The sequence below is a fragment of the Paramormyrops kingsleyae genome, chromosome 14, assembly GCF_048594095.1.
Source record: "Paramormyrops kingsleyae isolate MSU_618 chromosome 14, PKINGS_0.4, whole genome shotgun sequence".
Classification (NCBI taxonomy): domain Eukaryota; kingdom Metazoa; phylum Chordata; class Actinopteri; order Osteoglossiformes; family Mormyridae; genus Paramormyrops; species Paramormyrops kingsleyae.
In genome coordinates, this window is record NC_132810.1 from 28,076,454 (window position 1) to 28,104,018 (window position 27,565).

A 27,565-nucleotide genomic window follows, 5' to 3' on the forward strand; every position below is an offset into this window, starting at 1 on the left:
AAAATTTCTCAACTTAGCATTTATTGAATACTGACTTGTGTAAATTTAAATATAAACTTAAATAACAAAAACACAATACAACTTATAAACAACTTAAACTTATAAACAATAAAGATAGCAGCATCAGAATCTCTTTAGCAGCAAACTCATTCTTCAGCTCCCAAGCTCACCAGTCTGCTGCAGATATTGCACCTGGCTTTTCCTGGTGTTGGCTTTGTGAAATGCTGCCATACAGGATTAGATTTTTGTTCAGCCATCAGACAGCAATTACTAAAACAGAAGAATAAATGCAAGGTTAGAATTTTTATTATAGTACCTTCATCTTCAATTCATTCTACAATTCCAGTATTCCATGCACATTAAAACAATTACACTCTAATACATTTTGAAGAAAAAAAAACACTAAGTGCATCATGCTATGATGAGTAGTGTACACTAACATGTTGTTTCTGTTGTTAGCAGACAGATAGCTTAAAGCCAAATTCACAATCAGAATCTAGTGATCTCGGAAAATAAAATAAAATAACTGTCGTATTGCACAGCCTTGTATGCAAGGACAACATAAGCCCCTATAGTGAATGTGACGTTGTCTACGTATAAGCCCGTATAAAGGATAGACATGTTTAATGAGGAAACTAACTGCGCAAAGTCATGCACTTTTTATCTAGACGTCTGACAAATTGTTTGAATCTCCGGTCTCAAATGAAAAAACCATTGTCAGCATCAGCTCAAGTAAATGGTAACCACGCTTTCGAACAAACACTTTTCTCCGCCATGCATTGTTCTTAGCAGCTCTGTGTCTCCGAGGACGGCGCTGTCTGTGATCAGGGCAGAGTAATGCAACTCTCACACACGCTGCAGTATTTGAGAGCTGCCTGCTCCGCCCCACACACTCACAGAGTGAAACTCTCCGACACAAGAAAAAAAACATAACTGATAACATCGGGCTGATATGGTAATAATTAAAATGTTAACAATTAAAATGATTTTTAACGATTAAAAAACGTCTGTGAGCCCACCAATAAGCGCACAAAACGAACTCTATTAGAATCAATGATCCTTAATGTTACCTGTAAGCTACAGTTGGTTGAAGGCTCATTATCATTACCCCAGTTCCCAATAGCGTAATTCGCGTTTTCTTTTAAAGCAACATTTCATAGCAAACTACTTAAATAAACAGGTCATTGAAAGATCAGAATTTAAGCCTTAACGTTTTATCCCAGGACTCTTCCAAAACTTCTGCCTGTGGTCCTGCACAAGGCAGCATGGGTCACGTGTTCCACAGCAACAATAACGTGCCTGTCTGAAAATCGGCGTAGTGCACTCGGATATCGGCCGATGCCGATACATTAAAAAATGCTAAATATCGGCCCGATATATCGGCCGGCCGATATATCGGTCGACCTCTAGTCTAGAGATTGCACAGGGCGGGGTGTGTGGGAGGAGTAGGGATTAAATGAACTGGAGGGGTGGGGCCATCTGGGGAATACATCTACTTTTGGTTGAATTATACCTGTTTTTTTATTTAAATTGAAGATGATTTTTTTTTTTTTTTTATAACATTAGGTGTTGAATATTTGAGACAATGTATATTTCAGAATATCCTCAGAAGTTTCTAGGAGACAGGGTAGCAAAATATTAAGTTCAAGTACCTCTCAAAAACCACATAATATGGCCAGGAAGTAGCCCAAAGTTGGCAGGACAAGGCCTCTGACAATAGAATAGAATAGTGATACTTTATTAATCCCCATGGGGAAATTCTCTGTTGACTTTGTCCCATCTAGCTCTCCATGAGACAGACAAATACACATGCATGTGAAAGCAAGCTTGGGGTCACAGCGAAGGGGCAGCCACTAAGCAGCACTCGGGGAGCTGGGAGTTAAGGGCCTTGTTCAAGGGCCCTTGGACATGTGACTGTTCTGCCGAGGCCGGACAACGGACCTTCTACTCCACACCATTATCCTACCACCAAGACCTCATTTCAGCTTCACAATGTTTAGTTTCCATCCTTGGAAGGCTAACTTGTCTATTTTGTCCTTGGGTTCTGTAGAACAAGCCTCCCTCTCTTTGGACTTTTTTTTAAACTAAATTTGGACTAGAATAGTGAATACATTATAAACAGTACTGTGCTTTATTATGACAGCTGAGATCTATTATGCTTACTGTAAAGGAGAGTTTTATGTCTATAGGGGCCAATGCATGAATTTTAGCACTAGTATTGTTCTGCAACAATAATCTGCTTTTTATTAACTACTGAATCATTAGTACTGACGGGATATAATTTTAGGACATTTGTTTGTTCAGCACATCTGCTACGTAAGTGTGGACCCTTGAACTTGCACAATACACATTCAAATGACGGCGGCATCCCGGGTGTCTTTTATGCCTTATTGTGCGACTTCGAAATTCAGAAACATGATTGGAAACCATTGAGTGCCCAGTGGCGAAATCGACTGGGCTCCCTGGCATCGCTCGCTGTTTCTGGGCTCTTCTCTTTTCCCTTCCGAGTGGGATCGCGGGTCTCTCTGCGTTGTGAGGCTCGGGGTGTGTCCAGCTGCAGAATCGATTGACCGCCCTGAAATTACTCGATGTTTCTGGGCTCAGCTCTTTCTCTTTCGAGGGGGATGGCGGGTCTCTTTTCACTGACGACTTGAATTGGCAGCTGTTGTCCTGCTGTCGGCCGGATAGCCAGACAACCTTTGTTGATGCGCTGTGATTTGCAGTTTTCCGTATTACGATCTGAGATATAAAAAGATCACGACTGCGCGGTAAGGGAACTTTTTCTGCTTCACATTTAGTGGCGTATATTGCAAAGGGGGCTGGGGGTCTCAGAGGGTTTGCTGTCCGGGATCGCTGTCTGGATACATTAACAAATATTTTTCGATCTCTCTGACTGACAGCGTAATGAATATATTTATGAGTTATATTTATATGCGTCCTGTTTTGCTGAGTTTTACATTGCTTACGTGCAGAAAAGAGAACTGTTGCCTAAATGCGATGGCTCATTTCATGTGACATCCTCATTGGAAACGTTGTCCTGCTTCATTGTTAGCTAGGGAGTACTTTGACGTCTAGCATCTAGACATCTAATCTTAATTATTATACTAATCAGTTGATTTTAACCTTTAAAAACCTTGCTTTTTGAATCAAACAGCTCATTAAATGGCCCGAGGGACATTTTAATATATAATAAAGAACTGAAAGAAGACCTTTAACTTTTAGTGATTTACTTTTCAATGCTAAGTTCAATGCTGAGTTTGAACTAGGCTCTGATTTAATATGTGTTGTGTCTTAATAACACCAGTGTGACTTAAGGCCCTGATTTAGATGCTGTTTAAATGTATCCTGACAAAGCTGTGATGCTGAAATTGCTTGTTTTTCTGCACAGTTAATTACAATACAGAATAAAATATCTCCATTTTATCAGTATATTTGCTGGATTTTTTGTGTCAGATTGTGACCGTGTCCCTTGAAATTGGAAGTAACAGTACTAGCTCACGACTGACCAGTACCTTTGGGTTTTGCTTCATGCTGTACGTGTTACTGAGGAAAGTACGGGGCCTTGTTGGGGCCACAAGCAGTTTATATTGAAATCAAGCTTACAAAATTGCACGTGGTAAACTTTTTTCGTGGTCTCGGTTATTGAATCCTATATTCTATAATAAATAGATATTTGTATACCACTGAGTATGGTATACCAATGGATATGAACTGCACCAAAACCATAAAAGTATGCCATCGCCTGTAAAGTGATTCTAAGGCATGCTTGAAATATTTTTAATAATAAAATTAGTTTATACAGTATATTTATTTGACGTCGCTCTTTTGTTGCACCATTATCTGATAGGTACTGAAATTTGATTAGCAGAATGACCTTGCAGCAGCAAATTGAAACCTAAAGTTGTTTTTAATGAGTCGTAGTGCAAGAAAGGGCTGTTTTGCTGATGTAGCATTAACGGGGATCTGCTGTATATTCTTTCGTGATTATACCAATTTACCTTATAAGAGTATAAATGAACATTTTTACGCTGTTTTTTTTTTTTTTTTTTTAAATTAGCAAATGAACAAGGAATTTTATGTTTTACAAGTTACCTATATTTATAATATCAGGAATAAAATTTCCTGGAACAAATGAAATCTGGATGCTTGTTATGACTCAAAGTAGAGTGGGCTGGTGTGCTGAGGGAAAATGTTCTTTTCGGTTTCTCTGAGGCAGAATGGTGGGGGTCTGGCTGGGGATCTGGATCTCCTCTTCAAGGCATTTGTGGGGTCTGCATGCTCTCTGTGTCGCACACATTTACTCTGTTTCCTCCCACAGTGTATAGGTCTGCGGTGTTTCTGAAATGGACATTATGTTTGTGTCCTGTAATATCCTGGCATCTCAACCAAGGTTCTCCTGACTCTGTAATAGATAAGCAGTTGCAAGATATATGGGATAGTTTTTCTTTGTAGTGTTTTAATAATAGAATAATGTATAGACTTACCAGCTCAGAACTGTCTAGGTTGTTTTGAAACACCTTTTTATATCAAATACCAATATGCCATCTATAGTGTATCACACACTATATTTCTCTTTTTTTTTGCTGTGGAATTGAGTAGGATAATGTAGTTTGGAACACAGTGCTCACGGCTCTCCCTGAGGGGGTGGGGCTTCTATCTGAGGAGTCCACTAGCTGGTTTACAGGCAGGTAATCAAGACTGCATTGCTGCACAATATGACTAAATTATTCACAACCCATTTTTCAGATTGCCTTACACTGTTCACAAAGGCTTTGGACTTAAGGAGAGGGACAGGAATAATATGAACTCTGCCTCTGTGGTATGGATGAAAGGAGATCTGCTGTTCAATTGTTGTAAAAAACACAGTTAAAAATTATTTTTGAATGCATGTGCATTTGGCTACCCATTACTGGTAGATTTTTTTTTAATGTTATTGCATTCTTTCCTCATGATTTTGCCTTCTCTTTTGTGGTGATGCATATCTGCTATTGTCTGCTGTTTATCTGGCTTGCTTTTCTGAACTGAGCAGCATATTGCTGTCTTCCCTGTGCTGCTTGCAGGTGGTTTGGCCAGGGCAGTGTGGTACAGTGCCATACGGTAGCAGGATCACCTGACAGGCACAGCCGAGATGGAGCTGGCCCACAGTTTGCTGCTGAACGAGGAGGCATGCGGCCAGCTGGGGGAGCACCAGAGGGCGGCCTTCATTTTCAAGTGGCTAAGCTTCCTGAAGAGGCTGCTGCCAGCAGCTGACAGGGTGAGGACAGGCCTGAGCTGGATGTACAGCGGCTCCTCACAAGGGTACCGTGTTTCTCATGCTGGGCAAATGTGCGTTTTTGTCACTCTACTGCTGAAAGCCATTGGGCTTGTTGGCTGGGGCTTGACTGTGTTTTTCTTCCTGGAGGTTTGTGAGAGAGGGTAGACAGATTTAGCTTGCTTTCTTAGCTTTTGACAGGCTTAGCTTGATTTCAGTAAGGACCAGCTGGAATGTAAGGTGAGTGCCCAGAGCAGGGCTGCCTTAAAGAGGGGGGGGGGGATGGGGGGAGTTACCCCTGAGTGATGGGGCCGAAAAATTTGGAGCATGATACAATTGGTCTGGGTTGGGGGCCAAATATGATATGCTTTCATGGGGTCCAAAATATCTAGCAGCACCCCTGGCACAGTATCCTGCTGCTCTTTAATGGAAAGGTTTCGAGCCCACTTATATCCAAATCTTTGATATTCTGTTCTGCAGTCTTGGGTCTCTCTCCACCTCCCCCTTTGTCTGTCTGTCTGCTGGTCAAAACAGAAGTAATTTTGCCTATAGAGCTTTATCCCCAAGCTGTTTAACTGTTGAACACTCTGGACCCTCCCACTCTAAGACTGGATCTGCGAAATGTACTGACTGACCCCCTCTCTTCACTGGACTCAAAACATTAATACTAAAATTTGTTTCATCTATCTATTACATTATGCTATTCTATTTATTATTTGCACAATCTCTGTCACCCAATTATGTGTGTAATTGTACTTTTTTGTTTTATGTCTAGATTTTACTAGACATAATAAAACATATGACATATGTCTTACAAATTTATATTCTATTTATTGTAGTATTTCTATAGCTTTGGGACCAGTTCGCCACAGAAACTTTCTTGTTAAGACAATAACTACAAAATATTTTGCACCCCAGATGCCTATTTCCGGTTTGGAGCTTGTCAAATTTTGAGACAATTAGTACAGGAATTCAAGCAACAGCTCTTAGGGCGTTTTTCCACCGCACCAGGTACTGTACTTTCGGTACTTCCATAAAGTGCTGAAAGTTTGGTACTTTCATGTCGGTTTTCCACTGGCGTAAAAAATGGTACCCGCGCCAAATGACATCATCAGTGACCGCCACTGACTGACAGCCCAAAATTAAAATTAACAGTTGAGGCTGGAAAATGCGGTTTATTGTTATGGCAGCTTCTATCACAGTATAAGATTCAGTAAAATCCAAATCATGCTGCCATCAATTACGTTTACGTAGGTACACTTACTTTGGCTAAGCCGATCTAAGCAGTAAGAATTAGCTTATTGCTAATTCAGTCTTTTGAAAGCAAACAAACTATTCAATTATGTTTTTTGATTTTCAAGCGGCATTGTTCGGTGTTTCGCGTGTGCCCCATTTCTTCCAAGCGCCTTAGTATTACGGTGTTCCGGGCAATTCAGTTCCCCTACGTTTCTCCTGTCTATCAGGAAATAATGTTTCCTCTAATATTAAAGCAAAGAGGTATGTGAAATGTCTGAAAATCACTCAGGTACATTATTACATGTGAATACAGTAGATCGTCACACATAATATAGTCTTATAAGCAATACTATACCGTTTTCATCAAGAAATACCTCTATCCAGCGAATTAAGTAATTTCATTTATCTGTAAAAACAAAAAACATAGAAAAGGCATGTGATGTTTAAAATTAATATATGGCTTGTTTACCTCGTAAAAAGAGTTTTTCATCGCCGGTAATGGGGAAGATTACCTAGACCTCAACAACGCGCTACTGCACCTACGGTGTCGAATTACAAAAGCTAACGGGACAAACATTGACCCTGCTGCGAAGGTGGGGGTCATAAATTTCCCTATCGCCACAATTTTCTCACAGGTGGACGTATCCTTGGGTGACAGGCTAGTAAGCTAGTCTAGCAATACGTACCCTTACAGAGCCATGATTGAGTGCCTGTTTAATTACAGCGTCGGAACGCTATCCAGGCAGTTTACCTGCGGCCTGTTTTATAAAGACAGTTCCGGGGCTATGGACGATACTGACCCTGATGGCGATAACAAGGGCTTAGAGAAAAGAGCAGCATTTTCAGCAAGAAGCGGCGTTTTCGATTTGATGGGACCGATACACTCTGACATATTTTTTCAAGAGAGGTAATGCTAAATGGGGTCGATGCCAAAATGAAAATGGTTCGAAACGAAGATGAGTTTTGCCTCATGAGCGGTGATGCTGAACAGTACTCGCTCAAAATCGTATCTGCTTCCCTCTTTGTTAAAAAAGTTTCTGTGTCGACAGCTGTCAAACTGGGGCATGCCAGCTCCTTGCTGACAGCCAACCCGAAATACCCGATCGAGAGAGTCTGCATGAAAACATTCAGCATTGCTGCGGGCAGCCGGGTCTGCGCACAAGAAAATCTATTCCTGGGACAGCTGCCTAAAACCGTTGTCATCGGGCTAGTAGACAACATGGGTTTTATGGGAGCGTACGATCGAAACCCTTTCAATTTTCAACATTACGATGCTGAATTTGTAGCGCTTTATGTCGACGGCCATCAATTCCCCGCAAAACCATTTCAGCCTGATTTTAACAGGGGAAATGTTGCCCGTGAGTATTACAGCTTGGTTCTGGCCATGGGGAGACATTTGAAAATCTGTTGACAGAAACGAGTACATAAGCGGCTATACTTTGTACGCCTTTAACTTGTCACCAGACGAAGGATGCAATCAACATCTGTCTATGGTTAAAAGCGGAAACATGCGCCTGGAGATGAGATTCTGTCAACCTCTGACCAGGACTGTCACACTGATAGTTTACGCGACCTTCAACAATATAATCGAGATTAACCAAAGGAGAAAGGTCTTGTACGATTACTACTAGTCATGATTACCCTGGAGCTATCGAATATCCTTAGTAGAAACCGATGGACCGCGAGACATTTTTATGGGGTATTAGCTTGTGATGAGCTGGAGGAAGTGATAAATTACCCGCAGTCTTCATCGTGAATACACATCCCCTAGTTCTGCCCCCGGAGAGCACTGGCTGGCGCTTTTTATCAACCATGACAGCTCCACAGAGTTTTTCGACTCGTACGGAAATCCACCTGATCACCCCAGCTTTCCGAGAATCATAAAGACATTCATGATGAGGAACTGTGACCGGCTTGTTTACAATGAAAAGCAGGTTCAAGACGATCTCAGCGTGACGTGCGGCCAACATTGCCTTTTTTATTTAATTAACCGCTGTAGAGGCTTTTCTTTTTCTAAAACTCTATTGTTTTATAGCAATGATTTTAAAAAGAACGATGCCATGGTTTCTCATTTTGTTTCTAAATTTAAATATATTAATCATGTGAAAAATGTGTTTACCAAAATGCAAACGGTGAGATGTTGTAAGGCTTTGAAAAAGACAGTGTATGTTAAATAAAAACCACAAAGACAAAATATCACGTTTTATTAACTATGTACAAAAACACTTTAAAACATAAGCCAGTCTGGTTTTAAGAATTTCCGCGGGGTGCTACGGGGCTGTGGAGACCGACAAATACTTTTGGGGGTACTGTCACATAACACATCGGTGGGATTCTTGATCACTTCTATAAGACGGCAGACATCTTGGTTAGGTATGAGGGAGCGAGGCATGTTGAGCCTTGCCATTCCTTGTAGAAACTCGCCCCATCCCACAGGTCTTCTCGCATCGCCCACATTACGAGGGTTGGTAATGTGTTTAAGCAAATCGAGCATATGCAAGCCCGTGATAGTCTTTCCATTAAAAACAAACTCCCCGCGCGGGTTCCACACAGTGACGGCAGAGTTTTCAAGCATTTTACCCATCATATATTCAACCTTTTTCTTGCTACGCGGTGCTGCATTTTTATAACGTCATCCATAATGGTGTCCCCAGCATCAACAGTAGCATCAGCAGCACTGGCGCATGCCGCCCCTGCATTATCTGTCTCTTCAGTGGGAAGTGTCAAAGATAAGGGCTCATCATCACCTTGCCTGGCCAGAGTCAAATATCTCTGTAACACCTCTGTATACAAGCGGTCCTTTTTGTGATCAGCAACATCCGTTCTTGATAAAATGTTGCGTATTGCAATGTCCACCTCGCTTTCGGCAGTCTGAATTATCGTCTTTAGGAGATGTAGCATCATGCAGTTTTTCAAGTTGTGATTTCGGGACCAGATACATTTTCCAAGCATAATCCATTTTACTTAGCCCCGATGAAAAAAACTGGTGAGAAATGATATAGCGACGCTTAACAGGGGTAGAATGAAGCCCCCACCTGCTTGGTTAATAACCTTCTTTCTTTTTAACGATGCCTGTTTGCTCGCAAGTAGTTTAATAGCACTTTTTTGCTTTTTAAGTCTCGCAATCTGCGATTTGGTTAGCGGGATGTTGCCGCACAGTACGTTCAAAGCTATTTCACAAAGAGTGTTCAGCAAACCCGGTGAGGCCTTCTTTAAAATTTTCTTTCTCTGTCTAACGTTACTGTCAAATAAAGCTTTCAGGTCACTCCAGTTTCTTTTTATACGAGCCAACATCGTTAATATTTTTTCTTGAGAACGTAAGCGACAGGCCACTCCGGCCAATCCAGATCTGAGTCTACAGTCCTCGGGTGTCACGGCTTTTAAATCCACGAACAGGTACCCGTAAGGGACTTTTGTGGCATCTTCGAAAGCTTCTAGAAAAAATTTTGAATGCCGCGGGTACATCTGACGTGCCAGTCCACTCGTCTGTAATTTATCTCTGGGTTTTTTAAATAATACGATGTAATTGGCATTAAGATTGATGGTCCGACTTTTCTTACCTTGAAAGAAGAGATTCTGCATCAGATAAATAAGTCAAAGTCAAGTCAAATTCAGCTTTATTGTCAATTCTGCCACATGTACAGAACATACAGAGAATTGAAATAACGTTTTCTCACAAACCCTAGTTAACACTAACATTAATACAAAAAAGAATACAAGTAAGAAAAATATGAATAAATAAATACAATATACAAGGGCACGTGGCAGAGAGTGCAGATCAGACATAAAGTGCAATAGAGCTCGTAAGAGGTGATAAGTAATAACGAGCAGCCTTGGACAGACAGTCATTTATGAGGTAGGCTGAGTAGCAGACTAATGCTACACAAAGTGACTGATGAGTGTGTGTGTGTGGGTGTTAGTGTGTGTATAACAGAGATTCAGAAAGTTTCAGAAAGTCCGTGGGGCAGAAGGGGGGAGTGAGGTGAGTGGGGGCAGAGCCGTGAGAGAGTTGAGCTTCCTGACAGCCTGATGGATGAAGCTGTCCTTCAGTCTGCTGGTCCTGGCCTGGAGACATCGCAGTCTCCTCCCTGATGGCAGCAGGCTGAAGAAGCTTTGCATTGGGTGGGTGGGATCGGCTGCTATGCAGAGAGCTTTCTTGGTGAGACGGGTACTGTAGATGGCCTGGAGGGAGGGGAGAGGGACACCAATGATCCTCTCAGCTGCTCTCACTATGCGTTGGAGGGTTTTATGGCAGGATGCTTTGCAGGCTCCAAACCACACAGTGATGCAGCTCGTCAGGATGCTCTCAATGGTGTCTCTGTAGAAGGTGAACATGATGGGGGCTGGTGCTCTTGCTCTTCGTAGTTTGCGAAGGAAGTAGAGACGCTGTTTGTGATTTTTTGGCCAGTGCAGTGGTGTTGTTTGTCCAGGAGAGATCCTCAGTGATGTGTACACCCAGGAATTTGGTACTGCGCACTCTCTCCACAGACGCACCATTGATGGTCAGAGGGGTGTGCTGAGTGTGCGCTCTCCTGAAGTCAACAACAATCTCCTTCGTCTTCTCCACATTCAGAGAGAGATTGTTGTCTCCGCACCACGCGGCCAGGCGGCTCACCTCGCTTCTGTAATCAGTCTCATCCCTATTGCTAATGAGACCCACCACAGTCGTGTCGTCCGCAAACTTAATGAAGAGGTTTGAGCTGTGTGACGGTGTGCAGTTGTGGGTCAGCAGGGTAAAGAGGAGGGGGCTCAACACACATCCCTGAGGGGTCCCCGTGTTAAGAATGATGGTGCTGGATGTGTTACTACCGACCCGTACTGCTTGTGGTCTTCCTGTAAGGAAATCCAACAACCAGTTACACAGTGAGGTGTTGAGCCCCAGCTGGACCAGTTTTTGAGTGAGCTGTTGGGGGATTATAGTGTTAAATGCTGAACTGAAGTCTATGAACAGCATTCGGACGTATGAGTCTTTTTTATCCAGATGTGTGAGTGCTGAATGGAGTGCAGTGAAGATGGCGTCCTCGGTTGAGCGGTTGGGCCGATACGCAAATTGGAAGGGGTCCAAGGAGGGGGGCAGGACAGACTTAATGTGCTTCAAGACTAGTCGTTCAAAGCACTTCATGAGGATTGGAGTAAGTGCAACAGGACGGTAGTCGTTAAAACAGGAGGGAGATGACTTTTTTGGGACTGGAATAATGGTGGTGGCTTTGAAACAAGTGGGGACGACAGCCTGGTTCAGTGAGATGTTAAAGATGTTCGTAAAGACATCAGTGAGCTCCATTGCACAGTCTCTCAGTACACGACCAGGAATGTTGTCCGGACCCGGAGCTTTGCGTGCGTTGATCCTGCCGAGGGATCTCCTCACACTGTCTGGGGACAGATTCATTACCTGGGGCCTCATGTATAACGACGAGCGTAGAATTCACACTAAAACAAGGCGTACGGACAAAACTAGGAATGTTCGTAAGCAAGAAAAAATCCAGATGCATAAAACTGTGCGTAAGCACAGATCTACGCACATTCCCTTTATAAATCCCAATGAGCGTGAAATTTAACGTACGTGAACGAGCCCACAGCCACCCCCCCGACCCGCCCAGAATTATGTATATTTGCATATGTAAATCTGTATAAATGCCCGCTTTGTTCTATGTTTTTCTTAACCACAATGAATAAACCACGTGGGAAAAAGAAGTATTTCAGTGAGTGCGAAGTGGAGGTCATGTTAACAGAAATCGAGAAAAGAAAAGTGATATTATTTGGTGGTATAAGTGGCATCAGCAATAAACGAAAGTTGACGGAGTGGCACAGCGTGGCAGAGTCAGTTAAAAGTGTTGGTTCCGAAAATGGCACGGTGGCCAAAATTAAAAAGAAGTGGTCGGACATTAAAATCGACGTGAAAAAACGAGCGGCCGCTCACCGTAAGAGTCTTAAAAGCACAGACGGAGGTTGCGGAATTCCCGGTATCACACCCTTTGAGCAACTAGTTGCTGCAATGATTGGGGACACACTTTTATTGGGTGAGGGGGACGCCGATGTCAGCGCGGGTGAGTTTTCCTCGTACCATACTTGTTTGAATTACTTGCATGTTTATGAATAACACGTAGGGCGTAGATGCGGTGTTACTTTAGTTTATTCTGTTTGTTTATTCTTACAGACAATTAGTACAAAAGGTGCCCCCAGTGCATTAATAGAGTACATTAATAAAGTGAAAGTGCTTTCTATTTACATAAGCAAAAGCAAATTCGTTCTCTGAAGGTGACTTTATAGCAATGTGCGCGCAGTCGATAATTCGACTACATTTGGAAAACCGGACATCGCTGCGAATTGCGCTTTAATGTTTGCCTGTTCACCCACAGTGTAGGGAAAATTTATATATCTCGATGACAAGCGGATTATGCCATCCCATACAGTTGGCATGGCACGACTCAGTGATGACTGAGAAATGCCTGATCGGTCCGCAAGTTCACGCTGAAAAGCACCTGTGGCTAAAAATCCGAGGGTGGAGAGAACTTGTACAGGTACCGGTAAGGCGCAATTTCTTGCAGTCTTCCTCCGTAAAGCTGGCTCCAGTTCAGCACACAGCTCCAAGAGGATAGCTCTTGGAAATCTGAATCGACTTAGTAGCCAGTCATCATCATGAGCCAAGAAATCACTGTGATCCCTGAATACGCGCTCTCTTCTGACTCTTCCATTTGCAATGTCCTCTAACAATGCAAGAGCAGCCATGGTTGGAATATTCTTTCCGTTTTATTGTCACAGATTGATTACGATCAGGTGACCGATGGCCAATTAATTTCGGTGTATTTCATGCAGACCGCGTCATGAATGCGAGTCTGACACAGTGAAACTGCAGTAGCACTCTTTTGCCAGTAGGTGCCTCCATTTTGCCAAATCGAGCAGAAACTTGCGTACGCCTTGTCTGGGGTTGCCGTGAGAATGTGCGTGGCGGTACGCCAAGTTTAGTTTTTATACATCTCGACGTGAGCGTGGAAACGGGCGTGCGCAACATTTTTGTGCATAAGCACCGTTTATACATGAGGCCCCTGGTCATCAGGAGAGGGAGGGGTCTTCTGTGCACTGGTGCTATTTTGCACTTCAAAGCGAGCGAAGAAGGTGTTCAGCTCATTCCATTCAGCAGGGAGATGGTGCTATCACAGATCTGAGGTGGGGGCTTGTAATCTGTGATGGACTGTATGCCCCGCCACAGGCTCCGTGTGTCTCTGCTGTCTTTGAAGCGATGGGATATTCCTCTGGAGTACTGTCTCTTAGCCTCTCTGATGCCACGAGACAGGTTGGCCCTAGCTGTCTTCAGCTTTGCCTCGTCTCCAGCTCTGAAGGCAATGTTCCGAGCTTTCAGCAGCCTGTAGACCTCCCCTGTCATCCATGGCTTTTGGTTTGGTACGGACAGTGATGGTTTTGGTGACTGTTACATCCTCAGTGCATTTGTTAATGTAGGCTGTAACAGTCTCTGCGTACTCCTGGAGGTCAGTGGAGTTGTTGTATGTGGCAGCCTGCTTAAACATACTCCAGTCTGTGGTGTTGAAGCAGTCCTGTAAAGCCTCTGAAGACCCTTCCGGCCACACTCGTATCTGCTTCCGAACCGGTTTGGTGACTTTAACAAGCGGTCGGTGAGCAGGCATTAGCATGACAGTAATGTGGTCTGAGGCACCTAGGTGGGGAAGGGGGAAAGCCTTGTAAGCTCCTCTTTGGGTGGTGTAAACAAAGTCCAGTATGTTATTTCCCCGTGTAGGAAAGTCTATGTGTTGCTGTATTTTTGGAAACACACATGATTGAAATCCCCAGCCAAGATGAGAAAAGAATCTGGGTGGGCTGTCTGCTACTCACTGATGTGCTGGTACAGTACATTCAGTGCCTCACTCCTGTTGTTGCCAATGGAGGTGGGAGGGATATACACAGCAAACAGTAGTATAGCTGTATATTCCCTTGGTAGATAGAACGGCCGGCACTTAATCACCATAAACTCCAACACTGGTGAGCAGTATTTGCAGACCGCAACAGCATCGCGGCACCAGGCGTCATTGATATAAACGCAAAGCCCGCCACCACGGGTCTTACCTCCCGCGACGGCAACTCTGTCAGCACAGTAGCATGTTAGCTGGTCAAGCTGAATGCCGCGGTCTGGGACACAGTCGCTGAGTCATGTTTCCGTGAACACAAAAACACAGCAGTCCTTTACGTTCTTCTGAGATGAACGTAGTAGTCGGATGTAGTCCAGTTTGTTATCCAATGAGCGTACGTTGGCCAGAACGATGGAGGGGATAGCGGGTTTGTGTGGGCAAGCCGCTAGCCTAGCTCGGATACCTCCGCGCTTACCCCTCTTCTGCTTCCTCTCACGCCACTTGAGGCGTCTCCATTCTGGGCAAGGTGCAGGAGCGGGGGTCGGTGATTGAGTAGGCCTCCGGAGCAGACCCAGATCATCTAGTTCTTCGGCGTACGCAGAGTCTAACTCAAAAAGTTTGCTTGTGCCAATGTCGAGCAAAAATGTTTGGCTATATACGTGTTTAAAAACAGATAAACGCGACGAAGACTGAAACACTGCAACTTACAGGACTAAAAACACGAAAACACTGTTTGTTCGGGAGAGAGAGAAGCCGCAGCATGTGCACGCGCCACCATGTTGTTGTTCTCAAACACTCAGATTTCGGTGATGCGTGTAGTTGAAAGCTTTTTCGACTTCGTTATTGTTGCAGGCTTTTTCCATAAGATCGTCAATGATGATTAGGTTGATTTTATTTAGAGGCAAAAGTTCATCGCCACACAGACACTCCGGAATTCCTTCCACAAATTTAATGTTCTTTATTTTGCACAGCAATTCATCATACAGCGGTTGCCAGCAAGAATAGCACCATACAACAATTTCAGGCACTCTGGATAATGTACAATCCACATTTTCCAACAGTCTTTTAATGAAATATGACTTGCCAGAGTTACTCGGTCCCGATATAAGACAAGAGAACGGTTGCTGAAATCTATTGTCGAACCCTTCACTAGTATCCATAAGGTAAGGTCATGTAATCAGACTGAAGCTGCCGCTTAGTGTACACGACCTTGAAACACTTGCTGACTGTCTTATTTTTCAAAACGAAACCCCTTTTATCCCGCACAATCTGCTGCGTGGATGTCCTGATCTCTCTAGGGGGGTCACGTGGGTTGCCTACATAGTCCTGAACCAATCCTGTTAGAGACGCAATATCGACAACTTTTGAACTGGTGTTATGCAATGTGATCCCCTTCACTTTCATGCTCGTTTTGTCCTTTGCCGTTCTGTACCCATACGTTTTGGGTCCTCCTGAGACAAATTCCACAATGTGATCATCTGGGTCCAGCTCTCTTGTTAGTTCACTGAGAAAACCGCCCAGAGGGGGCGCCCAGTCACCCAGCTCGCTAACAAAAAGTGGTCCATGAGATTGTACAGCTCAAGCCTAGCATACGCGGTAGTGAACACTGCAATAAAAACATTGACGTGCCGTGGCATGCATAGGGTAGCCCTTTATATTGTGCCATTGGACCATCTCCACATTATCATTCAGAAAGGAAAAGTGAGACACATTGACCAGCTTTGAAAAAATGAACATGAGAAACTCATCGGGATCTTTGAAGAGCATCGTGCTTGCCTGATTTATTCTCTGACCAAACTTTCCCCAAAAACTGTTTAAATTTGGCATTTCACTTTGTTAACCCCGATGTTCTCGGGGTTCAAACGGATGCCCTCCTTCTCAAAGTAAGTCTGAATGTATCTCTCTTTATCCTCAGCACTCTTTGCCCAAGAGGGATAGCCGGAAGCCTCCTGTTTTCCCTTTAAATGAGTATTAATATAATCAGCAAAAAGTGTGTCTGTACGGTCAGGAAAATGCCAGACCTCATAAATCTTTACGACTTTGTAGCCATTTTCAACAGCCTTGTTGATTTCGACACTGCACCACGTGCCGATCAGAGCTCTCTGCTCATCTGAATGATTACAGGCCCCCTGCGTCTTGGTTTCACAGCATGTTCTGCAAAGCAGGGCTGTGGAGTCGGAGTCGGAGTCGAGGAGTCGGAGTCGGAGACAATTTTGGGTACCTGGAGTCGGAGTCGGCAAAAAGTTAACTGACTCCGACTCCTACTAAATTTAAATGGGAATTAAAAAAGTAAGTTGAAATGTCCCAATTCACAAACAGTCATAATGAACTACTTCTCTGCTGTAAGAATAAAGCCCAATGCATGCAGTGCATAATGTTACCACAAAACGAACATGTCAAGTAACCATGAAGCATGCTTTTCATTGACTGTATGCGTCACTATATGGGATTAGGGGTGGGCGATATACCGGTAGACTCGACTAACCGGTAGACATTTGTCAACCGATAGAGATTTTGGTCTATCGTCTTAATCGCGATTGAGATCACGTGACGTTGCACGTTGGGTAACCACGCAATACACATTCACTTCGACAATGGAAGAAGACGGTGCAGCGGTGAGTTTGCTTACATGTGACGAAACCAACAAGGAGGAGATTGTAAAGAAAAAAGGTGCATCGTCTGTGGTGTGGAACAGCATGTGAGCGAGGAGCGGAGCGGGCGGAATTTGGTCAGAGCGCGGAGCGGGTTTTCTAATTAAGACTGGAGCGGTCGCTTTGTCTCGCTCCAATTTCGCTCCGATACCGCTCACACTACAATTCTGAGGCGTGCCCAAATCTACGCAGAATTCATATGTACAATTATCAAGACTGTTACACAAATTGGCCGAGATGGAATTCGCAAAGTATTTCACAAAGGAAACTGATAAATCATACAAGTGTACTATTCTTATCAAACATATAGATGACAAGAATGTACAGCAAGAACAACAATGTGGTGAAACTGTTTCAGTGAGTAAAGATTCACTTTGGAATCACTTTTCTCAGAAACATGAGTGTGCTACGCGAACAAGTGGAAGCCAGAGCAAAACGCGTGCAAGTTTTATATGGTTGTAGCATATCAAGTCTATAAAGTAAATTAAAGTATAAAAGCCTATAAAGTAAATATTGGTAATCAAATAAATTAGTTTTGTCATTCAAAGTAGGTCTAATAAGATTTTTTTTTTTATTTCACGTAACGTAAAATTTTATTTTAGAGACGTGCTGCATCAACAGAAAAAAATTGAGGAATTTAAAACGTGTCTGTATATTCTTTAGGCTATTAAACCCACTGATTCCTTTATTTTTAAGCCTATTTTTGTGTGGAATGCCATTTCCAAACCTGTCCGTTGTTGCCGATAGGTTGCTTAAAAATAAATATTTTCTGTTCTGACTGGCAATGTTGCCGTTGCTCATATTTCTTTATGACATAAGGCTTCGGTTTAAGGTGACATTTGTTAGGCATGCAGATTATTTGTCCCTCTTTTAAATTGGAGCGAGCGTGGAGCGATTTGACTGGAGCGGGAGGACATTTTAGTGGAGCGAGGAGCGGTGTTGAGCGGAGCGGCGTAGTGCGAATTAGAGCGGAGGAGCGGGCGGAGCCAACGGCCTCGTGAGCGAGGAGCGGAAATTCTCACCGCTCGCTCCGCTCACATGCTCTGGTGTGGAATTGGTTTGAGTATAGGAAAAGTGAATACGAATGAGACGAACGTGATTTGCAAGGTATGCAAGAGCACTGTTTTAGCAAGCGGTGGAAACACGTCAAACCTTTTCTATCATCTCAAATCCAAGCATCCAAACGAATATGTCAAAAAATGCAGTACAATACATTGCAGTAAACAGTATGGTTGTTTTTTTTACTTAAAGTAATGCTGCAATTTTAAATAAAATTACATGATATAAAACAGTTTCTTTGTGTTTGAATTTTTATTTATGCATTTCCAGATACAAATTGCTATATTGTGATATATATCGTTATCGAGGTAGAAAATTGCTTCTACCGTGATAGAAGATTTTGGTTATATCGCCCACCCCTATATGGGATGTAATGCACAGGTAAGGTGCGGCACCGCTTTCCATTGTGTCGTGTTCCACTGTTACAGGGAACTGTGAACCTAGCCTAAAGCCCCCCATACATTTACAGATGCACTGCCGATTTTTCGGCCGTTCAACGAGTCATCACGCGTCAAATGCCTGAAAAATCACCTGGTGTGTTCTCAGCTCCGTCGGCTCCCCTTCGCTATGCGCTACCCTTGAAACCTTGTTTTCATTGTGTTTGTCTTTAATCTGGCATTATAGTAGAGTGTTGGCTTCCTAGCCAGTAGTTCTGTGGTGAAATGACATGTATGTTGCCTTCCTTTCCTTCAATGGATGTAGAAAATACATTAGCATAGTATATACATACAGAGGAGTCGGAGTCGGAGCATTTATCTACCGACTCCACAGCCCTGCTGCAAAGTGTGAACATGAGTTTACCACCGCACCTGTAAGGCAGAACCGGTAGGTAAAGGCCTCTCGGTGGGTAAACCTTGGCTTTGATCAGCCCAAAATAGTTTTCAATGCTGTCAAAATCACAATCAATGATTACAGGGTGGCCTACCGGGTGCTCCTTAAGCTTGTTGACTGAGGGGTAAAGGCTAGTAAAGTCGTAGTAATCTATGCGTTCATCACTCTGTGCTTTATAGTACAGTTGCAGAGCATTAGTTCTACCACTAAACAGAGAGTCCCGAGGATCGATGCGCTCTGGAAAGTCATATTCCCTCAAGAATGCTTGTACATCAGCCTTTTCAGCCTTCAATTTATTCCACTGGTGTTCCCAAATAACATATACATTGAGGTTGTACGTGTGCTTAAGGGCAAAAATCTTGTCCTGAAACTGCTGATGCATGTCCCCAAAACGCAGTTTTGTTACAGGATTCACTTCGTGTGAATCAAAGCATTCTGGGCACTCATGAAAAAAACACCCCGCAAATTCGTATGCTTTACGAACCCCATCGATTTCGGCATAGCCGTCGAGGTAGTAGGGACCCATTTTCACCTCCCCTCTACACAGCGCGTGCTGAATCTCTAGTTTTTCGCAATGGGCTATGTATTCCAACCATTGAACAGATGGTGCGGAGTATGCCTTTTGACACTTGATGTAATTATCTGGAGTGGTTAGCGCAATTGTATTTTCAGGCAAAAAACTCATGCAAAACTGTTTTATGTACACTGAGGCTATGGTGACTCATTGAAAAGGGTCTAGATTACAGCTGTTGATGAACTCACTCCTGAATCTGAGACAGCCCTCTCTTAAAATAACAACATCATTTTTACAGTACTCTGACATTTCTTTCCTAAAATCAAACATCTCGCTAGCAACAGTGCTGTACCAAGCGATAAACTCTCTGTTTTCCTTTTCCATCATGGTTTGCACACCGTATGCCTCGGGTGGCGGGTAGGGTCCGATGTAATTTTGATTTTCTACGGTGTTCCAAAAATGGGGGAAATAGCCTTTCTTTTCGCTCTCAAAACCCAGAGCTGCAGGGAATGCACTCAGCTTCATGGGCAGAAAGCAAAGTGAGTCAATGTATCTTTGGTTAAAGTCCTCATCTGTCACACAGAGCAGTTTACTGCCCTGCGTGATAATGTGTGGGGTGACGCCATTTTCAACTAAATATTTCATAAGCAGGTAACTGTCATAGCCTTTAGAGTTGTGCACTATGAATGTATACCCCTTGTATTTACAGTTGCGGTACTTCTTAAAATATACCGCAACACAACTATCTCCCTTAGCGGACCAGCAATTTCCCACAAAGTCAATACAGCAGATGTAATTAGCGATGTGCACCCCCTCATCTCGTCTGCATTCAAAATCATAAAACACATAGCGTTCTGAGAAGTTCTCAGGCTCTACTGGCTTGATAAAAGACTGATGTTCACACCCAGGCGTCAAGTGTTCTTTACAAAAAACACACCTCGTATTAGGTGTACATTTATGAGCCTTTGGGTTTTTTTTAGTGACGGTGTACCGTTGGCAACATTTGTCGCAATACTTGACTGAATCACACAAAGTATAAAAACCGCCGTCTGGCTGCTGCTTTGAGATTTTGTGCTGCTCAAAGCAATACCGCGATCGACAGAAAGACCCGCAGTCCTCACAATGGATGTGCATTGTGGTATGCTTATGGCACTCGGGGGTGAGACATACATTGCACTGATACTTGCATTTGTGATGTGCTTTAACACTGAATGCAGCGTAACAATAATCACAGACGTATGATTCCCCAATAAACGCCGTCAAGCTTTTTATGGCAAAATAATGTTGATCTTGAAGGTACAGAAAGATTGTTTTATCACAAGGCTCGGGGTTTGTCTGAAATTTCTTAAAAATGTCAGACTTGTCACAGTGGTACCACACCACAATTTTGACCCCAAGCATTTGCTCAAACTCTGCTATGTTTGAGAATGAGACCATGTCTGACTCAGTTAGACCTACTGCTTCCTGCAAATGCTTAGCTTCTATCTCCACAACCTGATGTAGCATGTCGGGGTTTAAGAGATGGACTACACAGTAAGCAAAGCATAGATTATTGCCAGAGTTTTCAGAAACAATAAGACAGCTGAGCTTCTTTTGCAGATTGTCAGACTTTAAAAGCTTTGTTAATTTCTGTCATTTGGCTGCACCACCATTTCGATTATGAATAATCTGAACGACCAGCTCCAGCGTTTCATTGCTGAAAACCTCAGCATTGCTCTGTGAAAGGTTGTCTACCATCGATAGCAAATCATTTAGATCGATCTCACCTCGAACATGTATAGCTGTGTTATTGGTTACTGAAGCCCCCTGCGGTTCCACCTGTATGATAGCCCCAGGCCCCGCTAAAGCGTTCACTCTGTCCACCAAATCTTGGAATGTCTGTATAACAGATCTGTAAACGTCTACGATGTCATCATGCTCGATTCCATCAAAATGAAAGCGCTGCCTTATTTCAGTGTTGTTAAACTGCGGTCTGCGTATTACATTAACATCTACAACATCACCATCAGCACCACCACCTTGTTGTACCCCATTATCAATGTCCATAATTTCTGGATCCATATCCACCGCCACGTCCCCCTCCCTGCCTTGTTGTACCCTATTATCAATGTTCATAATTTCTGAATCCACCTCCTCTGCCCCCTCATCATTTAAATCATTTAATAAGTTTTGCAAGATGGAGTTAAATTCACCCGGATGCTCACTATTCAGCTCTGTCAGCATCTGGTGCAGTTCAGTGCATTTCCGCATCTACATCCAGTCCGCTGTCACTCCTAACACCAGATCCGATCACGTGGTCGTCAGCCAATTCCGCCTCCATAGACACATATGCATTTCGTGGCCCCCCGTCTACATCGTTATCCATATTAACACAGTCCATAGCTTCATCAGTACCAATCTCATTTAAATCATTTAAGTCGAGCATGAAGGGGTTAATTTCAGCCGGCGGTCTGTCATTCAGTTCATCAATCAGCCACTGCAGATCAGGGTTAATACGCATCCTTCTAGACCCCCCAGCCCCATCAAAACTACACAGCTACCGTTTTTCACACATGCCCCCTGCTTATTCTTTAGATCCGCCAAAAAAATCACACATCTGATCCTGAAAAAGGAAGAAAGCTAGTTTGAGCGCCTTCAGACGCTCCTCCCGGAAATCAGCTCCGGCTGGGGAATTCACAACAGGCAATTGCCAAGGTGTTAAGGGGTCAGTATCCCAATCTCTGTGGCACCTGCGGTGGTTCCGGTGTTATGCCGAAAAAGGCATCCCTGCCGTAGAATGCATACCTGTCTCTAAATGACCGATTGGTCGCTGTTCTGAAACGAGTTGAGCTACTTTGTCGAGTAAGGCTAGTGTAGTGCTAATCAATAGCCCCAAAAAACCCGTAAAACTCTAACCCTAACCCCCAAAAAACCTCTAAAACCCTAACCCCCAAAAAACCTCTAAAACCCTAACCCCCAAAACCCCCCTAAACCCCTAACCCCCAAAACACCACTAAAACCCTAACCCTAACCCCTAAAAAACCCATGACCCCAAAAAAACCCTTAAAAGCTCAACTCGTCGGAACACCGGCATGCATTCTAAGGCAGGGATGCCTTTTTCGGCATAACACCGGTAAGGCACGGGGTGAGGATGCTGGAACACCGCTTGTCGATTCCCCTTGGTCCGGTGGTCCGCTTCATATCGTGGGAGTCCCCGGTCTCATAAATTCCAGTTGTCCGGTCGGGTCGTCCTGTACGCTGTCAGTTGAGGTAGCTAGCTCTGCTTCAATTTTTTCAGCCGCAGCAACCAGCAATTCATCATCAGCCGTGTCTATGAAAGAACAGGCACTGTTAAGCATTTCATACAGAAAAGTTAATGATACGGGGTAAGCAATATAGTTCCACGTACCGTTAAAACTATCCGCTTTTTCCGCTTATGGCTCTTCATGATTATTTCTGAAAATAACCATTGGCATGCATAGCAGTTCATTGCCGCTATCTGCAATTGTGAGCATATTCACTTTCAGACATTGCCACATTTAAACAATAAACCCAATAGAGATAAATAACTGTGAACAATAACTTACCACTATCCCATTCCTCTGTTACACGGGCCTTACTCGGACTTGACAGCGTGGGAAATTCTTGGTCAGAAATAATCGTAATGTTTTCACAGTAGAAACATCTATAACAGCAATTCTAAAATACATTTAAATGAAAATGTAGCATAGGCCTACCTCCAGTTTATCGTGGCCATCGCCGCTTTGAAAGTCTTGCTTTGGTCTTTGTTGTAGCTTCAAGGTTTCAGATGTCAGGTGTATTTCTGCGTGCCACTTGCTCGCTTAATAAAGGCAAACTTTTGGAGGCGTTCCCGTTGTGGGGGACTTTCGCGCTGTGGATACATTAGTCCTCAGGAAGGCGCTAGCGGTCCATCTTTACCATCATACGAGCTATCCCCCGTTTTTAAAAATTTGCTTTTGACACTATTTCTTATATTAATTTGTATGACTGTTAAACTCTTCTATTCTTTAAACTTTTTATATTTTATTCCTTAATTTATTTATTACGGCATTAGTGGACCAGCCGTGTGCTTTATTTCCTTAAACTTTTTATGTATGTTTTTATATGCAATTACTATAACTAGGGTTTTATTCTTTTTGGTTTACGACGTTAGTGTTTTGCCATTAAAGAGGCTGATACACGTGTGCTTAGAATCTTCCTCATTTCTTGTTCTCTAAAGAATAATTAAAAAATGTATAGCCCCATTCATATTAATTTGAAATAATGCTATTGCAAAAACAGCTGTTGGTCGTTTATACAACGCCCACCCCGCTGCTCGAACGATACGAATTCACCCTTGCCTATATCTGTACTGTCATGCACCGATAGTCAGGGGTGTGTGAACAATATGCCTAACCGACACGAATGATGTTTTATACACACTTTAAAATTCAGAAAACTAGTTGCCTCAGCTGATTGTGGTGTGTGGGGATTGTGGCTCTCCCATTTCTACACCTCCCCCACCCACCCCGCTGTTTGCACGATAAGAAAAGTCCAGTTCTGCAAATCATGCAATGCCTATAGTTCGGGGTGTGTGGAGGGATAATCTACCATGGTTTTGAAAATGTTGCTAAATACCACTCACTAGTTCCTACAGCTAATAAATGTATTCAAATAAAATCGGGGCATCTTATTTACAATGAAACTAACAAAATACAAGTAAATGCATCTTTTGTAAGTTATAATGTAGATGAATTTAGCTAAATGTCACTAAACAACCCGGGGTGTGGTGTTAGAGATCGACTTTTATTTAAATTAGAAATATACACTCACCTAAAGGATTATTAGGAACACCATACTAATACGGTGTTTGACCGCCTTTCGCCTTCAGAACTGCCTTAATTCTACGTGCCATTGATTCAACAAGGTGCTGAAAGCATTCTTTAGAAATGTTGGCCCATATTGATAGGATAGCATCTTGCAGTTGATGGAGATTTGTGGGATGCACATCCAGGGCACGAAGCTCCCGTTCCACCACATCCCAAAGATGCTCTATTGGGTTGAGATCTGGTGACTGTGGGGGCCATTGTAGTACAGTGAACTCATTGTCATGTTCAAGAAACCAATTTGAAATGATTCGAGCTTTGTGACATGGTGCATTATCCTGCTGGAAGTAGCCATCAGAGGATGGGTACATGGTGGTCATAAAGGGATGGACATGGTCAGAAACAATGCTGTTGGCCGTGGCATTTAAACGATGCCCAATTGGCACTAAGGGGCCTAAAGTGTGCCAAGAAAACATCCCCCACACCATTACACCACCACCACCAGCCTGCACAGTGGTAACAAGGCATGATGGATCCATGTTCTCATTCTGTTTACGCCAAATTCTGACTCTACCATTTGAATGTCTCAACAGAAATCGAGACTCATCAGACCAGGCAACATTTTTCCAGTCTTCAACTGTCCAATTTTGGTGAGCTCGTGCAAATTGTAGCCTCTTTTTCCTATTTGTAGTGGAGATGAGTGGTACCCGGTGGGGTCTTCTGCTGTTGTAGCCCATCCGCCTCAAGGTTGTGCGTGTTGTGGCTTCACAAATGCTTTGCTGCATACCTCAGTTGTAACGAGTGGTTATTTCAGTCAAAGTTGCTCTTCTATCAGCTTGAATCAGTCTGCCCATTCTCCTCTGACCTCTAGCATCAACAAGGCATTTTCGCCCACAGGACTGCCGCATACTGGATGTTTTTCCCTTTGCACACCATTCTTTGTAAACCCTAGAAATGGTTGTGTGTGAAAATCCCAGTAACTGAGCAGATTTAGCTTAGCGTATAGGAAACCTAGTTCTGGTTCCAGCTAGTCCCTCACTCCCAGTCAGACTAACAGTATGAGGTGATGAGCTGGGTGGGGATCGGTGTCATTGGCTTTGGATAAACTGATGCGTCAGTGCTGTCACTCTAGCTCTACACTAGAGTGCTGATGTTCAGGGAGTCCCCATGCCTGTGTTCCCGCCTGTCTCTCCCTCTTTCTCGTGCTGCTATACTCGGATCTGCCGGAGCCTAGACGAATATTGCACTCGATCATTTTGCTTGCACTGCCTCTGGTTTCCTCAACTCTGACTAATACACAATTATTCTCACTTCCTCCCTCACCCCTTCTGGGGTGTGCTCCATGGAGCACAATGTCGTTGAAGAGTTTATGCCTCTGCGGCCTGCAAGACAACTACCTCCACCTCCGGCAACTACCCTCCAACCTGCCTGCCCTTGGCTCAACACGATGCCTCGCCATCCATCCTGCGGCTGTGTGTCTATTAATTCTGCCATCGTGCATCAAGCACCACGTGCCTGCACCGGTCGGCCGCTGCATTGAGACATATATTTCAACCCCTGTATTAGCTTAGTCATTTCATTTTGTCTGTATTAGCTTAGTCATTTCATCTTGTTTGTTTGACTCATCTGCCGGCCCCTGGAGGATGGGCTCCCCCTTTGGGTCTGGTTCCTCCCAAGGTTTCTTCCTCTTAGGGAGTTTTTCCTTGCCACCGTTGCCTTTGGCTTACTCAATGGGGGGTCCTTACGAGGCAGAAATGTAAAGCGCATTGAGACAATGTAATGTTGTGATAATGCGCTATATAAATAAAATTGAATTGAATTGAATGAGAAGGCACTTATATATTTTAACTTTGCAGTTATATATAACAGTCTCTGACTAACAATACTGAATGTATAGAAAAATATAAAAAAATAAAAACAAACCCTCGGATTGTTAGATTCAGCCATCGCGATCGATCGACAACGACGACGACCACCACCGAAACGGCGCGAGCTGCTCTGTGTAGTGACGACATTGCTGCGCTTTTACTGATATATAAAAACCAGTAAAACTAATGATATTTCATAAAAATATTTTCCAAGCGTTTTAAAAAATACATACATACTGATACATATATGCATACAAATGTTTGCATTGTGGCTGGCGTTGTTCATTGGTGAGGCATCGACCAATAAAACGACTTCATTCCCACCCCAGCCCCGCCCCCGACTCTGCTCTCTCAAGTTTGCATTTACAAGTGCACGAGTGAGTTTTGCTACAGGAATATTGCAAAAGGAGTAGCAGAAGTCAAAGCGCTAGGATTTGAGGTTGTACTGCCAGATCTGAGAGGTTGTGAGTGCCGACTTGTGGTTGTACAGCGAAACTGAAGTAAAGCGCAAAGATAAATGTGTAGTACACAATTGTGCCTGTCATTTTGTTTATGTGAATGACACTTTACACATTTGTAACTATTAATCTGCAACTTCGAATTCAAAACACAGGTGTTCTGAGTATTGTCTGTGTGTGCAAATCGATAGATGTAGCTTTTCACATCAGAGCTGTGAGTATAAATTTCAACTTACAAATACAAATATTAATTTTACAAGTTCTCACATTCAAATTAGCAAGCTCTCGAGTTTTGCTACTGTTTTACCTTCATAATATACAGCGCGATTATTACCGACAGAGAGCTGCGGGTGTCGCATGAGCGGCATTTTTCTGTCCGCGTTTAAAACTGTAAGAAACACCCGCTGGGCGATAATAACTGATAATATCTAACGTCGGTATCGCTACCCAGCGCCGGAAAAGGACAGTTGCTCCTGAGCTTTGCTCGGTCGCCAGTCGGGGCCGGGAGGACATTTTCCACTTTTTTTCCCGCTCCGGCAGTAGGGGAGGGGGTTTTTGTGGTTTTTCGACCTCCCAAGAGCAACTTCGATTTCGCCTTGTTTTTAGTTCATACTTGGTTCAGGCAGAAGTTCTTCTGGTAAGTAGTAGTAAATTTATCAGGTCTATAATCTTTATAGTTAAATACACTATATAAATTTACTGGGCTGGGAGTACGGGGTGATAGTGAGCTAGTTAATTATGGGGCCGGCTCAGTGTTGTGTTTGCAAGATGTTTGCCCTTCTGGACGTTAGTGTCCAGTCGGACTTCATCTGCGAGCGATGTAAGCTAGTGGACTCGCTCATGGTCAAGGTTCGCGACCTTGAGGAGCAACTGGCTCTCATCCAATGCAACCGTGAGTTAGATGAGCTAGTTGATACACCGTTTAGGGAGATGGTGTGTACACCACTAGCGGGGGGGGGGGAGGGAGAATGAAGAGCAGAGAGGTCGAGAGAGTTGGGTGGAAAAGGCGTACACACGTTACAGAGGCGGCATC

General features: G+C 43.5%; 1 protein-coding gene across 7 annotated transcripts in view; it reads left to right on the forward strand.

The window, feature by feature from the left end:
• Positions 1-2,459: 2,459 nt before the first annotated feature.
• heatr5a (HEAT repeat containing 5a) overlaps positions 2,460-27,565 on the forward strand; it is a 187,825-nt gene continuing 162,719 nt past the window's right edge. For 2 of the 7 annotated variants that reach the window (XM_072698927.1, XM_072698929.1), the window contains exons 1-2: positions 2,469-2,768; positions 5,061-5,254. In XM_072698927.1, the coding sequence (XP_072555028.1) occupies positions 5,129-5,254 (126 nt within the window). In that variant the 5' untranslated portion in view covers positions 2,469-2,768; positions 5,061-5,128. Of the gene's footprint in view, positions 2,769-5,060; positions 5,255-27,565 lie in introns of all 7 variants that reach the window. The other 5 variants (XM_072698928.1, XM_072698930.1, XR_011982490.1 and 2 more) reach the window with 4 other exon arrangements.